The 23,867-nt window shown below is 42.4% G+C and overlaps 1 protein-coding gene across 1 annotated transcript in view; it reads left to right on the top strand.

Annotated features, from left to right (window-relative positions):
- The window catches only part of NBAS (NBAS subunit of NRZ tethering complex), a 1,027,824-nt gene that overhangs the window by 975,170 nt on the left and 28,787 nt on the right, over positions 1–23,867 (top strand). Inside the window, 1 exon segment of the mRNA XM_075341124.1 lies at positions 8,031–8,159. Within this exon segment, the coding sequence (XP_075197239.1) occupies positions 8,031–8,159 (129 nt within the window).

Raw genomic sequence — 23,867 nt, 5'->3', positions numbered from 1 at the left:
AGGGAGATAGGGAAAGGATGAGATAGTGAGTAGGACAAGAGAAAGGACCTGCAGGGTTGGATGAAGCAGTGCAGTGGGTAGTATGGAGGTGACAGACAAAAAGAGTAAAAAAAAGAGGACTATACATTGGAGTGGGAGCTCGTCTGCAGCTAGGCATAATTCCAGAGAGAAGGAGAAGGGCGCCCCTTTCTTAGTCCAGTAGCTACTAGTACCTGTGGGAACCCTAGCACAGCGGGGGCATCATCAAGCGTTCAACTGCTGATCGAAAGCCGAGCCGTCAGACCAGCCATCATATTTTTTGCCTGGGTCAGAGAGGAGAGGGTAAGCCGCCCCTTGGTTGCCATAAGTGTAGAGCCAAGACCGTTATGGAAAAGAATTCATGTATCTGTCAATGATGCTAAGAGTGGCTTTGCACGTTGCAACATCGCATATTGCATGCGATGCTCTCGTTTTGGATGCCACACGCTAATGTGACTCCAGCCTAAGGCTAATTTCACACACCAGTTTTGTTCTATCAGGCACAATCCGTAAAAAAACGGGTAAAACGGATCCGGCGCTGGATCCGTTTTATCCCCATTGATTTGTATTAGCGCCGGATTGTGCCTGATGGCCTTGCGTTGTATCCGGCTTTTGCCGGATCCATCATAATTGCCTAAAGCTGCGGCCAGAGGGAACGTATCTTGTAACTTTTTTTGTCCGGCAAAAAAAAACGCATCGCGCCGCATCCGGCGCGATAAAGCGTGTTTTCCAATGGAAGCCTATGGACGCCGGATCCGGCGTAATGCGGTAAAAAACGGATGCGGCCGCCGGATCCGTTTTTGTAAACTGAGCATGCTCCAATGTATTGAAAAAAAAAACGGATCCAGCAAAAAAAAACGGACGAAAAGGATGCAAAATGGATGTGCCGGATCCGTTTTTTGACGGATCAGGTATATTGGAACCATCAAAAAAAAGGATCAGGCACATCAGTTTTTGCATATTCTGCGCCGGATCCGTTGCATCAGGCACACGCCGGATTGTGCCTGATGCAAAAAACTGATGTGTGAAATTAGCCTAACACTGAAAGAAGGAAGGGTTCAGCAGAGAGAGCCATCGCAACCAGGAGCAGAAGTTCTGATGGATTTGTATCATTTTTCCAGAGCACTCCGCTAGTGTCACACTAGGTACAGGGAAGTATTATTATTATTTATTATTATAGTGCCATTTATTCCATGGCGCTTTACATGTGAAAGGGGTGTACATAATAGGGACAAGTACAATAATCATAAACAATACAAGGCACAGACTGGTACAGGAGGATGGAGGTCCCAAGTACCAGAAATACCAAGTGAACAGCGAAAGGGAAGGGAAACCCCCGTATCTAGGAAAGGGGAAGATGGTGACCCCTAATCAAACCTACCTCTGATCACTACGATCCCTCACCACCCTGTATAGGCTCTGCACGTATGCGCCAAGCCCGGATACCTGACCCTTGGTATCCCTAGTGCTGGACCCTTAATAGGGAACAGGTGGGTTGAGCTCTTCGTCAACCCCACTAGACACTAAAGAAGACACAAGGAGGACACACAGAGGGAAAATGCATGAACTACTTTTCCACAGATGACTCAGGTAAAAGTTCAGCAATGTTTCAGCAACAATACTACAGATGAGAGCAAGCCACCTGCTTGCAATCAGAGCTTGAATGAACTGAATAATATCACCAGCAAAAGTCCAGGGAAGAAGAGAGTATTTATGCATAAGGGAAATACTGATTATTATCAGCTGGATAGAAAGAGAGCTCTACTGTATCCTAAAGGGGAGAGATGAAAACCCATCACGAAAACTACCTAGCACAATGATTACTAACAGCAGGAACAATAGAAAGTCAGAGAGCATTTTGCGCAGCTAAACACTGTGACCTTCTATTGCCAGAAACCACATGACTGTGTCACCCGTGACCGCTAGATACAGAACTTCAAGACTCTCTCAAACAGCAAACAATAGAACATTTATAATAAAGACAATTTAGAAAAATGCTTAGTTTTGCGTTTAAGAAAATAAAACTAGGATTTATATAGTCTTTAAATATTTAGATTTGGCAACCATTCACGTTAGACCTTTGCTAACTTTTTTTCTTTAAAGGGAACCTGTCACCACTTTTTTGGCTATAAGCTGCGGCCACCACCACCGGGCTCTTATATACAGCAGAGTCAGTATCGACTGAAAAAAATCTAATAAACTGCGCCATAAGTAGGAATTATACAGGCTAAAAGCCAGATGGGAACTCAAACAGATATAATGCCGATAGAGAAAAAGAGTTCAAACCCATGATAAAGATACAAAAAAAATGTTTCACTAAATTACTACAAATAATATTACAAAAAATATACATCCATTTACATAATTACGTATGAATTGGTATTCAAATGTTTAGGAGGTATAATTGTGGACACTAGGAGAGTCGCAGAAACAAGTGCTGAATTCAGGGTAGGAAAGCGCAGGAAAAACACTGACAATGTCAGACCCATATACTGGTTGGACAGTGAAGGGATCCCTATAAGGCACAAAAACTCAAAGGGGTCACTCAGTTCAAAATTACTAAGCACGAATTGTAACAGATAAATCCTCCAACTTACCCATAGTCACCCTGCACCTGTACTGTGACTCACCGACCCCAACGCCGCGTTTCGCGTAGGGCTTCCTCGGGGGGTCGTGTAACATATAACATGCTGTATATAAGAGCCAAGGCCGGGGGTATAACATTGAAAACACTTTATAATACTTACCTAACGGTCGCGCTGTGGGCCTTATGGGCGTCTCCATTGTCCGGTGCCGGCGCCGCCTCTTTCGACCATCTTTGTTCTCCTTCTTCTCTAGCTGCGGTGCATGACGGGTCCGACAACATCCACACTCGCCGGCATTCAGGTCCTGAGGAGGCGCACTTTGATCTGCCCTGAGCAGGGCAGATCAAAGTATTGTAGTGCGCCTGCGCAGGACCGGCAAGTGTGTATGACATAGACGCGTCATGCACACAGGCTTCAGAAAGATGACGAAGATCGCCGAAAGAGGCGGCGCCAGCACCGGACAACGGAGACGCCCATAAGGCCCACAGCATGACCGTTAGGTAAGTATTATAAAGTGTTTCTTATGTTATACCCCCGGCCTGGGCTCTTATATACAGCATGTTAGAATGCTGTATATAAGAGCCCGGTGATGGTGGCCGCAGCTTATAGGCCAAAAAACTGGTGACAGGTTCACTTTAAAAATAGCAAGTAAGGCCATGTATCTGACCACATGGTGGAGCAAAACTTTTTTTTCTTCTTCTATGGAAAACCAGTAAAATAATACAGAAAATGATAAAAAAAAAAGTTGTATGATAACTTTTATTTAGTTAAATCTCCTTAGACTTTATCATAATAGTTCATCTGCAGTTGATTTTTATTCTTTATCTGTTGAGTATTTGTTGGATCCTTGACTTGAATATCTTCTCCATTCTCTATTTTTGAAGGGTTTTTATACTGGAAGCCATGGTGGAGGATATTGTAATGTATGGCGGTATATTACCGGTCCTAACGCTGAGCTTAGAGCAATGTCTCCCGTTGTCTGCGCCGTCTGTCCTGCCTATTATTCCATCATAGTTTCCCGTCTATACAGTATTTAATAATTTAAGTTCACACCTGAAACTTTTGTGCCGCGGTAACTCTGTTCAAAGGTTTTTAGTATTTATCATCGGATCTGCTTGGCCTTGGATGTGCCCTTCATTAATAACCTATTTAAATGCAGCCTGTGCACGCGGAAAAAGCAAATGGAATTAATTAGGTCCTTCAATGTTGGAACAATTTTCAGAGTTTAAAACTGGTAAATGAGCGCAAAAGTGTCTCCGCATGGAAATGATTTTTTTTTTTTCCTTCAGTCCATCACATATGCTCGCAATTGTTTTAGTCTAAAATATTGAGTCGCTATGAGGCAAATTAATTATCTTCTTCCCATAATTTAGCATATTCTAGACCAACATCACATTCGGCTTAATCTCTCTCCTGGTGATCATCGTTACAAGGCTTTTTCTCCACATTAGAAACAATTAAAATTGCAAAATGCTTATAAAAATAAGGAACTTTTGTATTTTACTTCTTATTACTAATCTTCATTCTCATGAATGGCAAGAGTTTTAATTTTATTGTTTACTGATTATTTCCTCGATCAGCGACCACCTCTGCAAGTTATCAGAGGTGGCTGGTCTCCTAGGAGTGCAGTGCTTACAAGGTCTTTCTTAGGCACCCTTCACACATCCGTGTCTCCGGTACGTGTTTGGTCCGTTTACTCACGTGCCGGAGACACGGGCACACGTAGACCCATTAAAATCAATGGGTCTGCGCTCACGTGCGTGTTTCGCCATGGACCGTGTGGAGCATACGCGTGTCCGTGCGCTCCACATGTAGATATGTCCGTTTTTTCCGGCATCACGGGTGTCACACAGACTGCAAGGATGTGATCCGTGGGAAACGCAGCGCAGAAAACATACGTGTCTGTGAAATAAAATGTATTTCTACACTCACCTTCTCCAGCGCTGCTGTCTCTGCCGCTGCTGGCCCTTGCTTCTGACCCCCACTCATTATGCTCATTGCATATTCACTCCACTGTGGGCCAGAAGCAGCAGCAGCGGGGAGTTGGCAGGACCGAAGACCGTAGATCAGAACCACGGGCAGCAACGGCAGGGACAGATGAGCAGAAAGTTCCTGTTCTCTGTGTGTTATCACAGATAGCACACGGAGAACACACGTGTGCCATAAACACGGCACACCGAGGGCAATACGCACCTTTGACACGTCCGTGAAAAACTTGCGCGATTTTCACGGACGTGTGAAAGAGGCGTTTTAGAGCGCTGCTCTGAAGTTGGCCAGATCACTGAAAGTGACCAGTTTTGTTGCCCCACGCTCCTTTGACACTGTAGAGGCAAAGCTGCGAGGGAGAGTTCACAGTTCAGACCAGTGGCCAGATGAGAAAGAAACAAAACTGTACGTCAGAACCAGCTCACTGGTGGAATCTCAGCTAAATCATTCTGCATGAATGTGCTTGGAAACCAAGAATTTTAAAAGCCAAATGGTGTACGGCTCATAGCAAAAACTGACCTGCAGTGTAGCCTTCCGAGCCGCCAGCATGCCAATTCTTTGCTGCGGAGTCACAAGCGTTCTCCGTAGGGAGAACATAAGCGAAAGACTGCAGCGCTCTAAACCCTGATCGTGAGCTGCTGTGGTGTCCTGCTGCGGAGACTCGTGGCCCTGTAGGTCAGGACCCGCCGCTTCCAGGACCCTGCGGGACCTGATCGTAGGCACATACCTTAATGCACCTTCACAACACAGAAAAGTCACTCCATCCTGCACACACTATCCTCTAATGTTACAAACCGGCCTAGGTCACATCCCTACCACAGCCCACGCTACAGACCTAAAACTTGCTGCCTTTTCCTAATGTGTGTCCCTCCAGGGGCTAAAGGGAATCTGTCAGCAGGTTTTTGTTATGTAAGCTGATGACAACATGCTGTAAAGGTTAAGAAACAAAAAGCAACTGTGCTTCTCTTATCTGTGTGTGAGCTGTTGTTTAGTTAAACTAATGGCTTTAGTTCCCTGTGATTAACATTACAGGGCTAGAAACTCACGTGAACCCCAGTGTACAATCTCTATACAGAGTCTGGTTTGGGCAGGGACATCTCCCTAGGGTCAGCTACATGCTTCTAAAACTCAATTCTTTGATTATGTGAGAATGCCTGCAGCCAGTAATCTATGTGATACAGTTGGATTCAGAATCTCCTGGCCTACTTTATGTTACTGTCAGATGAGGTAGCAGTAACCTACTAACAGATTCCCTTTAAAGGGTTAACAGATTTTTAATGTTTTACACACCTCACCTAAAAATGCAATACATAGTGAATCAGAGCTTTGTATTTTCCCAAACATGGTACCAATAACAAAGAACAAGCCCCAATACAGCTCAATTCAATGGAAGCATAAAGAAAAAAACTGATGAGTCTCAGAAATCAGAGACACAAGCCAGATTTAGTTTTGTTTTTTTGGAGGTGTTTTTTTCTATACAAAGTTGGATTTTTTTTCTGTTTTGCTAAAATAATAATTAAAATAAATTTCCAATTTTATATGATCGTACCAAGCATTTTTCCAGAAAATCTTCTAGAAGAATGCTCGAGTACCCCATTGACTTCCATTATAGTCAGTACATGAGTCGTACCCATCTGCTCGCGAGTACCCCAGCCTGGTAGTGCTCGCTCATCATTAATGATAATATCACTTGTATGCCCCGGCTATTGGAGGAATACAACAACTATGGCTCCTGGAAGAAAGGGAGGGAAACAAGGAAAGTGAAAAAAAAAAATCGCCTTGTCAGGTGGTTGATCCTTATACTAGGTGATCAATACCAGATCGGTGGAGGTACAACACCAGGCAATCCCAACAATTAGCTGTTCTCAGTGACAGCAGTGGTCGGATGTGATCATTTGCGGAGCTGCACAGCTGCCTTAACTTTGTTGTGGCTGCGGTCAGATACTGCATATATTCCCATATTTGAATGGAGTAGAGCTGCAGTACCCACTGCAGCCACTATGCAGTTGATGGCGCTGTGCAGCTCTGCAACTGTTCACATCTGGGCAGTAACAAGAACAGCTGATTGGGGGGAGATCACCCCCACTCATCTGGGGTTGATGACCTTACCTAAGAGTAGACCATCAAGGTCACCTCCACTCATCTAGTATTGATGACCTTACTTAAGGGTAGACCACCAAATTAACCACCATTCATCTAGCATTGATGACCTTACCGAAGGGTAGGCCATCAAGGTCACCCCCAATCATCTGGTATTGATGACCTTACCTAAGGGTGGGCCATCAAGATCACCCCAACTCTTCTGGTATGGATGAATTTACCTAAGGGTAGGCCATCAAGGTCACCCCCACTCATGTGGTATTGATGACCTTACCTAAGGGTAGGCCATCAAGGTCAGTCCCACTCATGTGGTATTGATGACCTTACCTAAGGGTAGGCCATCAAGGTCACCCCCACTCATGTGGTATTGATGACCTTACCTAAGGGTAGGCCATCAAGGTCACCCCCACTCATGTGGTATTGATGACCTTACCTAAGGGTAGGCCATCAAGGTCACCCCCACTCATGTGGTATTGATGACCTTACCTAAGGGTAGGCCATCAAGGTCACCCCCACTCATGTGGTATTGATGACCTTACCTAAGGGTAGGCCATCAAGGTCACCCCCACTCATGTGGTATTGATGACCTTACCTAAGGGTAGGCCATCAAGGTCACCCCCACTCATGTGGTATTGATGACCTTACCTAAGGGTAGGCCATCAAGGTCACTCCCACTCGTGATATTGATGACGTTACCTAAGAGTAGGCCATCAAGGTCACCCCCACTCATCTAGTATTGATGACTTTAATATAAAAGTACCAGACAAGCACTGTAACAGTTCTGCAGAACCACTTTCACTGTCTCTTGATTAACCTTTCTATGGTTCTCACTTTGGTTCAGGCAATGTCCATTTGTCAAGTAAGCTTCTTCCTCCCAAAAACAGCGCCACATCTGTTCAATGGTTGTTTGGTATTGCGGCTCAGCTATGTTGCAGAGAGTGCTTCCAATGGGCAGGGGCAGCGCTGTTTTTGGCACGTCAGCCTTTTGGAAAAAAAAAAACCAAAACATTAAGTACAGGGTACTTTTTATCATGCATGTTATATATACATTGTGCCTTTTTTTAAAGATCCGAGTGAAAATCTCCATTGTGCTGTGTTTATGATCGCTGTCGGCCGCCTTGATATTTGCAGTCCTCCTCTCTTTGAAGGTGGCTCCTTGCATTTAACCTCTCGGTGTGATCCCGTGCTATTCACAATATCAATGTAGATTTTTATTTTTACTCTTTGAAATAAGATCAAATAAAAAAAAACCCCTTTAAAATGTAGCAGCACTAAAGTAAAGAATGTGCGTGGCGTGAGCTGGCATCCACATAATACCCGCTGTCACCCTCTGTCTTGCAGTGCATAGATGCGATCTGCTCGCTGCTGCTGGAGCGCCACATGCTGCTGACATCACTGAAGCTATCTATTGAGAGCGGCGATTCCGGTCTTCAATCAAAAGCGCTGGAGCTTTTAACTGCAGTAACCAAGGTACGAGATACTGAGCCCCAGACACATCATCATAATGCATGGTACGGGGGCGGCCGGCGGCACTGTATCACCACATTACACATCATCCTGATTACAGCGACTGATCAGCCTCCAGCCACTGCGTGCATAATCATAATGGCCATACTGGTCTGTAAGTACGGGGGAGGGGATAGGCATAGAATGACAGAAGGGATAAAAAAAAGATCTACAGGGTACTTATTAGATCATTACGTAATTATTCCACAAGTATTGGGATGATGGATACAATGAGAAGGTAAATACGAGCTAGATGACTGCATATATTTATCAGGCAGCAGATATACTGATTGGTAAATATACAGTACTACGCATATGTTTTAGGGAGGGGTGAGGAAAAAATGCTGCAGAGTAAGGATACTTTCAAAAATAAGTGTTAAAAGTTTACTTTTTAACAAATAAGAAAATACAAAGTGAATGAACAAAAGAGAAATCAAAGTCAGATCAAGGTGGCTCAGTGGTTAGCATTGCAGTCTTGTGGTGGCTCAGTGGTTAGCATTGCAGTCTTGTGGTGGCTCAGTGGTTAGCATTGCAGTTTTGTGGTGGCTCAGTGGTTAGTACTGCAGTCTTGTGGTGGATCAGTGGTTAGTACTGCAGTCTTGTGGTGGCTCAGTGGTTAGCACTGCAGTCTTGCAGCGCTGCGGTCCTTAATTCAAATTCCCCCCAAGGTCAACATCTGCAAAGAGTTTGTATGTTCTCCCCATGTTTGCATGGGTTTCCTCCGGGTTCTCCAGTTTCCTCCCACACTCTAAAAACTCATAGGGAATTTAGATTGTGAGCCCCAATGGGGACAGTATTGCCAATGTATGTAAAGCGCTGCGGAATAAATAGCGCTATATAAATGAATATAATATATATATATATATATATATATATATATATATATATAATATGTGTGTATATATATATATTTGGTGTGACCACACTTTATATTCCAAATGTCATAAGAGCGGTTTGTCCATATCCAAGTGAATTTTGGGCTGGGGTGTTTTTTTAATTAATAGGGGTTGTCCGAGACTTTTACATTGAGAGCCTATTCTTATTATTAATAATAATGTGTATTTCTATAGCGCCATCATATTCCACAGCGCTTTACAATTCAGAGGTTCATATACAAAACAAACATAAGTAACGGTTATAGAAGATACATAATTAAAGCAAAAATAAAGACAACCCTGCTCATAAGAGGTTACAATCTAAAGTGAGTTGAGGTGGGGGTGACAAGGTTGAAGTGCTTATTTACAACGACGGTCCAGCCATCTCGAAGAAATGGGGGATAGATGAAGGCTGCATGAGCCAGTCACCAGCCAATCTTTGTAATGCTTTTGGGTGCGGTGGAGTTTGAGGGAGAAGAATGTTCTGACAAATAGTGAAGGAGATATATATGACTTAACTTCAATTAGGGAGGGTGATCGGCCACCCTAAAGAGATGTGTTTTTAAGGAGCGTCTGCATTTGTGCAAGTTGGGGATCGTCCTAGTTTCTTGGGGTAGAGCATTCCAGAGGATTGGTGCAGCTCGGGAGAAGTCTTGGTGCCGGGAGACGGAGGTTCTTAGGGTATTCTTATATTCTTAAGATCGATGTCACGCTAATAGGTTGGGGATAAGGGGCATAGCCTCTCAGCTCTCTGAACCAGACTTACATGAAGTGACATGACTAAGTGCCTACCCAGTCTTCCCAAGAGGCTCTGATGGTGAGGTTGGACTTTGTTGACAATAGGCACAAGGTACCATACCAGGGTAGCTCCTGGTTGTTGCACTTAATCAAGAGACTGAACAGCGCACAACAAGAAGGTTTTGGATGGAAACCTCTGCCTCTAGGGAACCATAAGAAGGAAACTGCAATGTGTGCACAGCAAATCTGAATTCTCATAGACTTTGCTGGGAAGTTAAAAGTCACAACTTTCTGACAACTAAACTGCAACAAAATAAGCGACAAAAAGGCAACAAAAACTGCAGCGTGCGCATATAGCCTTAACCTGCAGAATAACCCCACATTTGCAGGTTAAAATGGTTTGGGTTTTTTTTTACATGACCAACCGGTTCCCTTTAAGCCTCCTACACAGTTTCAGTTAGATTGTGTTTCAAACTGCATATGAAAATGATGACCATTACCAACCATTTGGTATCATTGGTGACGCTTACACCTGACACTAATTCTACAAAATCCTTGACTTTGTGGAAGTGTACTTGGAAGTGTTTCTAGAAGAATTAAACTTTAAACATCACTATTCAATTTTTTTAAAGTATTGTTACCTCGCAGCACTTATTCCACACCGCAAATGGGGAGGGGTCTATGTGACCCCCCCCATTACTAATCCTGTAAGTGAAAAGAATTAAAGGATTTTTTTGGTGCTTGTGTTTTATTTGAAATAAAATACACACACCCTCTTTCACCCGTTTATTAACCTCATAAACACCTTTGCAGATCCGACGTAATCCATACAAAGTTCCATGACGATCCCGACTCTGCTACATACTAAAGCCGCAGCACGTGGGCACATTAGAAATTGTGACCACCCGCTGCGGCTTCAGGCAGACACAACTAAGCTGCAGGTGTGAGCAGTGACAGTACTGAGTTTACCTGCAATCATAGCTGAACCTTCCCATGGTCCCCCACCTGTGACCGCAGATAAACTCACCTGAGGTGAACTCAGTGGACTCACCTCAGGTGAACTCATTCAGTTCAATGAGACCTGCGTCTCCTGGCAAGTGATCGCATTTTTTTTTTTGCCAAGTGATGCAGATTTTTTTGGCAAAAAAAAGCATCTAATCGCAATGTGATTTTGATGCAATATTAATGCATTTTTTTGCAAGTAGATGCAGATTTGGTACAGAAATTTGATATATAAATTCCAGCAGCAAATCTGCATCTCCTGCCAGAAAAATCGCACAAAAACCACAGTTTAGACGTGGTTTTCTACCACGAGATGTAAATTTGGTGCAGAAATCTGATGCCTTTCTGCATCAAATCTGCATTTTTTTGGCAGAAAACCGCACCTAAACTGCGTTTGTTTGCCTGGGGATGCAGATTTCGACCTGAAATTTATACACCAAATTCCTGCACAAAGGCTGCCTCTTCTGATAAAAAAAACCCGCATCTAAACGCGATGCGGTTTTGATGCGATATTGATGCAGTTTTTTTCAAGGAGATGCACATTTGGTGCAGGAATGTCCGCAACAAAAACCTCTATGTGCACACATTGCCTAATAATCCTATATTGAGTTCAATGACTTCACCTAAGGTAAGCTCACTCAGTTCAATGAGTTCACCTGAGGTCACAGCTGTGGTACTATGGGAACCTTCAGCTGTGAACTTTAGTGACATCACAGCTGCGGCTCAATCAGTGTGTCCCAATCACAGTGAGTAGTCACATTTTCTAATGTTACCACACACTGCGACCTCAGATGTAGCACAGCCGGAATCATCATGGGGCCTTGTGTGGATTATGTTCGACCTTTAGGGGCGTTTTGGGAGTTAATAAATTGGTGAAAGAGGGTGTTTTTGTTTTATTTTTTTCAAGAAAGGATTTTTCTGTTTTGTGTTTATTTCTTTTGACTTACAGGATTAGTAATGGGGAGGTCACATAGACCCCTATCCATTACTAAGTCAGGGTTTGATGAAAGCTGACAAATTACAGCTGTCATTAGCCCCTTATATTACCCCAATTGCCACCACACGAAGGCAATCGGGATAAAACAGTTAAAGCGACGGAATTTTGTCGTCTAATGGATGCCACAATTCTGGGTGGCTATGGGCTGCTATTTTTAGGCTGGGGTGGGCCCAATAACCATGGGCCTTACCAGGCTGAGAATACCAGCACCCAACTGTTGACTTTATCTTGGCTGGGTATTAAAATTGAAGGAGCAGGACATCACCCCAGGTTTTTTTATTATTTATTTCAATAATTAATAAAAAAAAAGCAAGCCACATGTGGTCCCTCTTATTTTGATACATAGCCAAGAGATCATGCACAGCTGGGGGATTTTTTTTACAGCGATTTCCTTGGCTAATTACAGCCATGCCAATACTTGGCATGGCTGCTTTGGCTCCGGACGTGCCCACAGCCTACAAGCTTGACGATTTACTGTTGTTCAACATTTCACAAGCTTTATTCGAGTGACAAACCTGAACAAGAAACAGTCGTAAAGTAAAGTCTGTGTTCAGGGTTCAGCACTGGACACAAGGTATCCAGTACGGACCACAAACTTTACAGTTCGGATTTGCTCATCCCAATTTTTGTCCTGTTTTTCCGGCTTCTTTTTCTGTTTCGGTTTACATTTTATATGCTTCTCCCTAACCGTCCACTATCCACCACCCATCAGCTCTAGTTCGTTCTTGATTAACGGGATTGTCTTGTATATTTCACATATTTCTCTATAGTCTGTATTTTTCTCATCCATATACCATACTTAAGTGTTTTTCAAGCAGTCTGTAGCTATCTGAACTTCTCAGATTTCATGGTCGTCACTTTCAGTTCCTTTGAATGTCCTGACGTTACGTAGGCGACGTCTCTGACTCATTTACAGTAATAATTACACACATTCATAAGACATTGGCAGTGATTGAAGGCACCTGCATCTCAGCCACTCGGATTTGTATATGACTCTCTGCAATCAGCCTGGAACACTCTCTAACTAGAGTCGCAATTGTCTGAGGAGTGAAGACCTTCTCCTGCGCTGCGATCAGACGAGAACTCATGACTCAGTGGGACTAATCAAATATGGATAAAATTCTTTCTTGCACATTTCCTTTTGCATCTTTGACATTGATATAAATAATCGTAGTCAGACGTAGGGAGGTATTTTTATAGGTATAAAATCGTGTAGACTCTGAATTAAAGGGTTATTCCAATACTGGCAAATTATTGCCTATATGGATAACAGCAGTCAGCAAGTTGCCCAGAATACATTATAACTTGCCTAGATAGGAATAACCCTTTAAATAGTTTGCGGCATCTGGATTGCTGGGATTTTTTTCATCTATTCAGTACTAGTGAATATGTAATAATTTGGACATGTAGACATAGTCCTAGGTGACACGAATGGACTGTACTCATCCAAGACCTTCACTTTAAGTTTATGTGTATCAGACTTTGCTTGAGCCTTTCTTTTAGTCTTATATTCACAAAACATTACAACTTGATGCAAGATTGCATAAATTCGCCATATGTTCACCATGTTGGGTGGAATTTTCACAAATCAATTCACAACACCCCATGCAGGTAGTCCTCCAGATAGGAACCCTGCCAAACGCCTCTTACCTGGCAACCACAGCACCTCATCTAAATTTGTGACCCCAGTGAAATGTCATCTTTGCAGCATGATGAATGTATACTGTAGCTTCTTGACCTACTAATCAGAAGATTTTATCATGAATGAGGGCATTTAAGTAGAACCGTGCAATAGAGATTTCCTCATCTCAAACAATTTATTAAAACAAAGCCAATACCAGTGGCGGGTATACCAACAAGAAATGTCAATGTCTCAATAACTAGTCATGTGTCCTTGAGCATCAATAACAGGTTGAAAACCAAGTCTCGTACTGATCACAAGTAGAGTTATTGTCTACGGAGGCATTGCATCCCACTCTTCTTAAATGACGGCACTAAGGTCATTGAGGTTCTGGGGTACAGAGTTATGGCCTCTACACGATGACTCAGCTGATCCCATAGGTTTTCTATGGGATTCAGGTCTGAAGAAAGTGAAGGCCATTCCATTTGAGGTACCAAATGGCTCACATAGAACATAACCTAAAAAATCACAAAAAAAAAGCAGCCATTATCAACACAAGATCAGATTACCAATGCACAAGTAGAATGCAACAGGCCATCATGATAATGGTGGAGGCAGCAGTGGTGCTAAATACTGATGAAACAACCACTCACAACCTATCAATTCATGGAGGAGGAGGTTGCCTAGTTTTAGACGTGCACACATAAAAAGATGAAAAATTATATAAAATAATACATGGAGTATTGGTTCATATTTTGGCCAAAATATCCAAGCTCACAACCCAACATCAAGGGTTTCCATATTTGTGAGTCCATACACTAAATTGAATTAAAATTTATTTATTTATTTTTTTTAATTTAATTTAGTGTAGGGACTCGCAAATATGGGGCCCTCTGATGTTGGGTTGCGAGCTTGTGCCTTTTGGTCAAAAAATGGACCAATACCTCATGTATTCTTTTATATCAATTTTCATCTTTTTATTGTAAAAAAAAAAAAAAATCAATTTTTGTACAGGATGCAGCCAGGCCCTTTAGTATTTCTTGGAACAGCTGTGCATCATACATACCTGTATAGGCCCTGTCACACACAGAGATAAATCTGCGGCAGATCTGTGGTTGCAGTGCAATTGTGGACAATCAGTGCCAGGTTTGTGGCTGTGTACAAATGGAACAATATGTCCATGATTTCACTGCAACCACAGATCTGCCAAAGATTTATCTCTGTGTGTGACGGGGCCTTTAGACTGATGCCCTATGCAAGCCTTATCTGTGTGCATGTCTAATACTAACAGCCACCTCCTCCATGTATTGATAGGTTGTGAGTGGTTGTTTCATCAGTATTTTGCATCTGTGTTGCCCCAACTTGATCATGGGAGCCTGCAGCATCATGTAGAGCACAGGTAATCTGATCTTGTGTTGGTAGTGGCTGCTTACTTTTCGGTGATTTTTTTGAGTCCATTTGAGGTCCCCCAATCTCCAGGAGCCATTCTCTAATAATGTGACCTCAATGAGCTAGGACATTGTCTTTCATAACGATATAATTAGGTCTGTGTTGTTCATGCAGATGCACAATGACTAGATTATTGATGTTATTCCAGTAGTAGCTGTCACTGTACCATTCATAAACTGTAGGGCAGTTCTGTATTGACTAGACACACCTGCCCATACTGTAACACCACTGTAGGAAAGTAGACACAACAGCAACCCGTTCATTCAGACAGATCTGGTAGAATTAGTGATGGGACACTGCACTCTGCTGCCCGAAGATTTCACGCAGAAATGAAGAATCGCCCAGGACCAAAAATTTAGCAAGCAGTTTCCTGTGGGGAAGCTGTTCAGCAGAGGACAAGGTCAAGAGGGACCACTAACGCAGCAGGAGGGAACAAAACCCCCATAGGTGACTGGAAGAGGAGTTTTGGCACAAAAGAAGAGAAGCCAAGAAACACGCATGCAGGGGTGAGGAAGGTTGCTCCACCTGCAGAAGAGTCGAGTGGGTCCGATTGCAGCCCCCAGAGAGCCCAGTAGTTTGCTGAAAGAAACTTTTGAGTAGGAAGGACACTGCTAATTATAGTGCAAGTTATTTGCTATAATCTGTACCAGAATTTAGGATAAACCACAACACAAATTTCTAATTTCAGTGCACAGACAGTCCAAGGACACAAAACGATTGTATACCTCTTAAGCTTAGGTTGTTTCCACCGGGGGACGTATCTGCTACAGAACTGCACCTGCTTTACACCCAGAGATGTGCCAGATTTCTCCTACAGTGCATGAACCTTTGCCATCATTTTGGTGCTATGTTTGCCAGCGCCTAGGTTCATCAATTAGCAATAAGTCTCCCAGATAGTGAAATAAATGTATTAAGACAACGCCACACTCCTCTCTTTGTAGGAATTGGACATGAATGTCTGTATAATTAGACATGAATAGAGCGGGTCCTATGTGCAGGCCAATACTCGCTAATGAGTCACTAATTCCCTGCACAGATTTGCCGGTCTTCACAGAAAAGAAAAGGTACAATATATATCGCTAATCAGAAATTCAGGCTTTTAAATTATCTCCTGTTTTATACATTGCCTCCTGGGGTCTCTGTTCTGGGGATTTTCTGCCTCTAATTAAGGATTTGCTGGAAGTTTCTTACCTCCAGTATGTCAAGAGTTAAAATTTAGAGTTCTAGTTTTCAGCTATTTACCAATGATTTTAAAGACCCGCGGGCCTAATTATTATAGGTACAGTATTTGCTATCGCCTCTAGGTCCTGGAGTCTAGCAAGGCCCAAAATGTCCATTTGTCCTATATAAATAGACTGTATGGGGAGATTTCGCACTGCGGCGCACACACTTCAAGTTACACCACTGTTTAGACCAGATGCCCAGTGAGGTCACGGTTGGATGGAAGGAACCAAAATGTGCTTAACCCATAAAAGAGGTGTGTGTACAAAACATACAAGGCGACACACAAAGTCCCAATGGTTCTGGCGTACTGAAATCGTAGGCACTCAATGGGTTATGGAGCCACCATACCCCATCATATTACTGAGTCATTCTGTCCAAGATATCTCTGTAATACAGAAACCATTGAGGCATAATGTGTGTATTGTGGTACAATTTAGCCTCCTTGACATATTTGGGGGGGGTTATTATGGCTCCGTATGACTTGCAGCTTGTACAAAATTATAATTTGCCTGAAAGTTAGGTAAAAAGAGGCCCAAAACGTTTTGTAGATTTTTTTCTCTAAATTAGATTGCAGGTTTTGTGGGCCTTCACTGAAGAATATTAATTTAAAGCCTGGAAGATATATTACCGAGTGAAGCAAGTCTTACACTCGTGTTAACAGGGATGTTTTTGTCCTTTGTACTAAAATCGAATAATTCTGTGTTCACAATTTTACCTGCAGGTGCCAACCACTAGGGAGTGACATTTGGGGATTCCTAGAACCAAGGGGGGAACTATAAGGCCATGTGCCCACGGGAGCTTTTTGCTGCGGAGTTTGCCGCGGAAAACCTGCAGATTTTTCTGGATTTTCCAGATAAATCCGCAGGTTCTAGCATGTACAGGCACTTCCCATGTTACCCTATGGGACATGGGGAGTGTCTGTGTCCACGCTGCGGAAAGTGCGGCTGTGGAATCTCCTGCGGAGATCCCTCAGCCGCACCTAACTGCATGTCAATTATTCATGTGGATTTACTTGCGGAGATCCCGGCCCTCCGCTATGGAGATAGAGGCCGGGACGTCCGCAGGTAAATCACGTGAAACTCCGCATGTTTTCCGCAGCTATTCCGCTGGAAACTCGCAGCTAAAAATAGCTGCGGCTGCCGGCGGGCAGCTGCGGGAAACATGCGGCTGTACCTGCAGATATATGCGCAGGTACGAGCGTCCCGTGGGCACATGGCCTAAGTGCGGGAGTTGTAGTCGTACTTGAGCCCTTGACCCTAAGGGACCCAAAACGTAATTTTTTCCCATATGAGAAGACCTTTTCTATTTAAGAACTGCAATAATTGAGGGCCGTGTTGGAGATTTGGCAGTGGGGCCCATGATCTTCAACTTATGCCACTGCCTAGAGCGACTGGTGAGAGGACACTGCTGTGGTCGCTGCTGCTCGTTGCGGCTGAAGAGTCCAGTGATCACTTCTACAAAAAACAAAAGTAAAATCCTAACTTTAGGAATATGAACTGATAACTGCTAAGGGTTGTTCCCATGTTCTGAAGCAGGGGCACACTTCTACTGAGCCTCCCTCATTTACTCATTGTTTGAAAGGCACTTCTGCTTGAGTGACGGTTCCGGCCAGCAGCACTGTTACGCCATTGGGCTGAACATGTGGACTCCTGATGCTGCTATATGAGGCAGTCTTGCTCCTTGAAGTATTGGAAGCAAAGTTAAGCTGGAAAGATATCAGCCAGGATTTGGAGCTGTGCCCTACAGCTATGCCAACAAGTCTCGGGACAGCGCCTACATACTCACTAGGAAAGTGCATGGAGCAGGAAAAGACCAAAGGCCATTGATAATTATAAATTAAAAAGTTGCTTATTTCTATTGAACATATCTATCTAAAAACAAGGCTTTAACCTTTTAGTTACTGTGTGACACAAAGTCTTGAGACCTTCAAATGCACTTTTCTTTTTCTTTTGCACAATTTCCAAGATCTATGCTTGCCCACAGTGGATGAAAATGTTCAATGTGTATTTCTAGAGACTAGTGATAAGCGGACCTACAGATATCTGGGAACAGCTGGTCTAATCAGATTTTTAAAAAAGAAAACCCAGTTCGCAATGGATTTCATCCCAGATATCTGCCTTGATGCCGATCCCTATATAAGGCTGAGGAAATCCTAAAAGTCTGACCTGTTGGGGGCCGTGAGGATTGGCGTTTGAGAACCACTACTCTAATCCATATGCCGGACAGTACTGATACATCAGGGCTGGGTTTGGTTGTCTTGGGGTTGCCGCAGGTTTATGGTGCTGATCTGTACAGTAAAATACATGCCATTTTTGAAAACACCTTCCATACTTAGCGGGGAAAATAATATCAGCACTGAGCATGTGATCATGTACAATCTGTCCATCTTGTTACAGAAGCTGCTGACTTTTACTCTGAACATAACCCTTTGGGATGTGTAGGGAGATCTCCGCTGCCTAATTCAAGCCAAAGTCTTGCAAATTTGATACAGATTTCTGGACTTACCGTGAGGGTAAAATTCATACCCCAAAGATTTTTTTTTGGCCAGACTGTCCTACTCTTTCATCTGACACAACCTCGCTTGGATGAATTTCAGACATTTCTTCAACAAAATCTTCCTGCTGTTTTTGGAACATGTGGATGGATTTTTACAAATGCCCCAAGTTGCCAAAATTTTTGCAAAAATTAAAAAATCTGACATGTTTCCAATGACAGTAGGAGATTTTGGAGATGGTGTCAAGTTTGGGAATTTATGGAAAACCGCAAATTGGGTTTTTCAGGGTCACAGAGACGGAGTTCAAATCGATCTGTGCAGATGTATGTATGAGGAACAACAACCACACAGAGACGTGTCTCTATTCGGGAGAAGCTCAATGGTCTTCTGCTTCGTATATTATAAAATACACACAGTTATTCAGTTCAACATTGGTCAAAGATAACCAGCAATGTCCATATAGTATGTCATCAGCCTGTTCTGGCTTTCTAATACCAGCTTACACCAGCTACTGAATACTTCTTTGTTAACACGTTGCTGAGCAAGAACGAGGAGTCAACCTCCCACATCTCACATCCCATATCTCACGTGGTAAGAACTAACTGATTACAGATTCTCTCAGTATATTCAAAATACCTCTTTGTTCATTGTTCATTTTGGCTTGATTATTTAGTTAACACATTCCTGATCACACATCTTATAGTTCTAATGGCGTCTATGTGATTGTCATATAGAGACACAGATAATTATGCAACGACATCCATGCTTTAATTATTCACACACACACACACACACACACACACACACACACACATAATCTTATTACATCTGGACAAACGGCCTATAGCCCATCAGGCCTACCCTCGGAATAGTAGGGAACTGGAAGCCATTGAATACTTATTGTAGAATTTAAAATTTTGTACATTTTATATAACCTGGGGTAGTATTTTTGGGTCTGTAAACCGTGTATGATAATGGATCAGTATATGCACTGAATCAGCAGAGCTGCTCTCATAAGGCTGTGAATCTAGAAGAAATTCTAAATTTTTTTTGGCATCTTTAGTGTCTTTTGAGTCTAGTGTTCAGTAACACTGCTGGTCCTGGCGGATCTATGATATCTGTCATGTGAATGGCTCGGCACCGGAGCTGGGAATCCCGCAGCATTTATTGTAGTGCTGATATACAGAGTGTGCCCCTCAGTTATCCAGCATTTAGGAATAATCCGTACACTGAAGAGGATGGGAAATATAGACTGCTTGGCCGAGGGAGACTTTTATCTTCTGCCCCTTTGGTGCGCCGCTGCCAAGAAGCTGCACAATTGCTCTGCTTCTATTTCGAGTCACTGTATAAAGAAGCAGGTTTGTCGACATCTAGAGATACAGTAGAGTATATATTGTCATTTCTGGGCAGCTTTTCTAGATCATTCCAGATATTTTTGTTATTCTTTTTTTCCCTCTGTCTTTTTACTATTCATATATATTTTCTAGAAGCTTTTTGAATTCTGAATACCCTGCATAGACATGAATTGGTGGTGGCATCAGGCCGCAGCATTTGGAGCTGATCTGACCAATGCAGACATCTCTTTTTAGGTTATTAAACACTAAATTTAGGACCCAAAATGACATGGTGTCAAATGTTGGAGTTTTATTTTTAAAATCGTACCTTCTGTTTCAGGTGACTACAGAATAAGCTTTCGTATGTGCCTGAGAAATAACACTATATCGGCCCATTAATCGATTTGTTTGATTCATTTTTTTTAATACTGCTCTGACTGTAAAGAACCCTTTTCTATTTAGCTGCCAGAATCACCTTTTCTAAACAAGTAATAAATGCCTCCTGGTACTTTGCTTGGTCTTTAGAAGAAATAAATAATGTGTCTGTCCTTTGAATTGACCACACATTTATTTATATACAGAGACAGCAGCATAGAAGATATTGTAAAGCAGTGTAGCTGTACATCCAGCACTTAGATTTAAAAAACAATTACTAAAAGGCATTAGCACCTTAAGTTTGTCTACCTTACTCTCTCCGGGTCCCTCCACTCACCATAGACTTTAATAGGCAGCTCTCATCTAATTTCTCAGTGAGCTGGCAGTCTCTTGTCTTGGCCAAGACAGATTTTTAGTTCTGTTTAGCTGAGAAAATACTCGTATGTACGTGTGTGTGTGTGTGTGTGTGTGTGTGTATAAACGGAACAAAAATATAAACACAACACTTTTGGTTTTGATCTCATTTTTCATGAGCTGAATTCAAAGATCTAAGACACAAAAGCAATTTTCTCTCAAATATTGTTCACAATTTTGTCTAAATCTGTGTTAGTGATTGCTTCTCCGTTACTGAGATAATCCATCCACCTCACAGGTGTGGCATATCAAGATGATGATTAGACAGCTTGATTATTGCACAGGTGTGCCTTAGGCTGGCCACTATAAGGGCCATTGTAAGGCTGCATGCCCATGATCAGGGTTCATAGCATTTTGTACGCAGCGTGGTTTTGCTGCATTCAAAACACTGTGTTGTACAGTACAAGCATAGTGGATGGGATTTCTAGAAGTTTAATGCACACTGTGATTGTTTTTCCCACAGCATAATCCCGAGCCGCAGCATGTCAACTTATTGCGTGGAGCCGCTAGTGTTTTCTGCCTACCCTACCCTAAAATGCACACTTTTATCACATTGTACTGTGCCACAGATGTCACAAGTTTTGAGGAAGTGTGCAATTGCCATGCTGACTGCAGGAATGTCCGCTAGAGCAGTTGCACGGAAATTGAATGTTAATTTCTTTACCATAAGGCGTCTCCAAAGGCGTTCAGAGAATTTGACCATCCGACCGGCCTCACAACCACAGACCACGTGTAACCACAACAGCCCAACACCTAAACTTTCAAAATCTGCAACACCAGGATCGTCTGAGACCGGCCACCCAGACAGCTCCTGCAATAATGAAGAATTCCTACACAAACTGTCAGAAAGTGTCTCAGGGAAGCTCATCTGCTGCCCATTGTCCTCATCGGGGTCTTCAACTGACTGCAGTTTGCCTTTATAACCAACTTGAGTGGACAAATGCTCTTAATCGATGGCGTCCGGCACATTGGAGAGGTGTTCACTTCACGGATGAATCCTACTTTTCTCTGTACAGGGAAAATGGCAGACTGGCAAATGGTGGTCATACCATATACTGACTGTTTTTGTGACCTCCCCACCCCTCCTCCCCCCAGACTCTCCCAGTACTATAAAACTACAAATTTTAGATTGGCCTTTTATTGTGGCCAGCCTAAGGCACACTTGTGCAATAATCATGCTGTCTGATCAGCATCTTGATATGCCGCACCTGTGAGGTGGATGGGTTATCTCGGAGAAGTGCTCACTAACACACATTTAGACAACTTTGTGAACAGGCCTTTCGTGTATATGGAAAAAGTCTTAGATCCTTGAACCCAGCTCCTGAAAAATGGGCATAAAATCAAGTGTCGTGTTTTATATTTTTATTCAGCGCGCGTGTGTGTGTGTGTGTGTGTAAGGATATAGAAAATAATTAAAATGTATGTGTAAAAAAAACCCCAATATATATATATTTACTTTTATATATAAATATATATATATATATAATAGATATAATATACACACTATATACATATATATAAATATATATATATAATATACACAGTGTGTGTGTGTGTGTGTGTATATATATATATATAATATATATATATATATATATATACTAGCTGTACTACCCGGCTTCGCCCGGGATAATAACTGCTGTTAACAAAGTAGAATGTATTAACAAAAATGTATTCTGCACACAAAACAAATAGGTAGAAATGTAATTATTAAAAGGCAAAAACTAAGCTAATAGAAGCATTTCACAACATATATTTCAACACCACAGATATTCCACACAGATTTAACATTCTATGACCTCACACATACTGAGAATGTCCTTTTGTTGCCTATATTAACCAATCAGAGCTCAGATTAATTAACTGTAGCAAAATAGAAGCTAAGCTGTGATTGGTTGCTATTGGCAGCCTGATAAATCTCCAGGCAACAGAAAGCCCTCCCCTTGACAGTATATATTAGCTCACACATACACAATATAGACAGGTCATGTGACTGACAGCTGCGTATTTCCTATGTGGTACATTTGTTGTTCTTGTAGTTTGGCTGCTTATTAATCAGATTTTTATTTTTGAAGGATAATTCCAGACTTGTGCGAGTTTAGGGTGATTATGTGGCGAGGTTGGTGTATGTGTGGTGAGATGTGTGCTGAGGGTGCTATATGTGTTCAAGCACATGGTAGTGTGTGGCGCATTTTGTGTGTGTGTTCATATCCCCGAGTGTGGTGAGTATCCCATGTCGGGGCCCCACCTTAGCAACTGTACGGTATATACTCTTTGGCGCCATCGCTGTCATTCTTTAAGTCCCCCTTGTTCACATCTGGCAGCTGTCAATTTGCCCCCAACACTTTTCGTTTCACTTTTTCACCATTATGTAGATAGGAGCAAAATTGATTGGTAAATTGGAATGCGTGGGGTTACAATTTCGCCTCACAACATAGCACCCGGCTCTGCCCGGGATAGTAACTGTCTCTCTGTTTCTCTCCCATTCTCTGTCTGTCTCCCGCTCTGTATATATCTCTCTATCTCTTTCCCTTTCTGTCACTTTCCCTGTCTGTCACTTTCCCTTTCTTTCCCTGTCTGCCTCTTTCCATGTCAGTCTGTCTCTTTGTCTATGTCTGTCTCTTTGTGTCACGCCAACATTCCATATAAGGGCGTGGCTGCGCATTCTTCTGAAGTTCTGGCTGCATTGTGGCTCCCAGCTCCATTCGCTTTAATGGAGGCAGGTTTTTTGGTGAATAACTGTAAAGCGCGGGGTTAAAATTTCCCCTCAAAACATAGCCTATGACGCTCTCGGGGTCCCGACGTGTGAGTGTGCAAAATTTTGTGGCTGTAGCTGCGACGGTGCAGATGCTAATCCCGGACATACACACACACACACACACACACATTCAGCTTTATATATTATATATATATATATATATATATATATATATATATATATATTATATATATGAAATATATATATATATATATATATTACCAAGCTTTGGATACACTTTGCAGACACCTAGAAAAAAAAATGGTGGGATTGAGTAGGCCACTGTTTTCAGTCTTAAGCTCCCCGAGAGTTGGATTTGAGCATATATACAAGGAAGAAAAATTCCATGATATGAAGTCAAGGAAATTTCACAAAGATACAATTATTGTTA

The sequence above is a fragment of the Anomaloglossus baeobatrachus genome, chromosome 3, assembly GCF_048569485.1.
Source record: "Anomaloglossus baeobatrachus isolate aAnoBae1 chromosome 3, aAnoBae1.hap1, whole genome shotgun sequence".
Lineage (NCBI taxonomy): Eukaryota > Metazoa > Chordata > Amphibia > Anura > Aromobatidae > Anomaloglossus > Anomaloglossus baeobatrachus.
The sequence above is the reverse complement of the archived record's forward strand: the minus strand, read 5'-3'. Positions and strand labels throughout refer to the sequence as shown.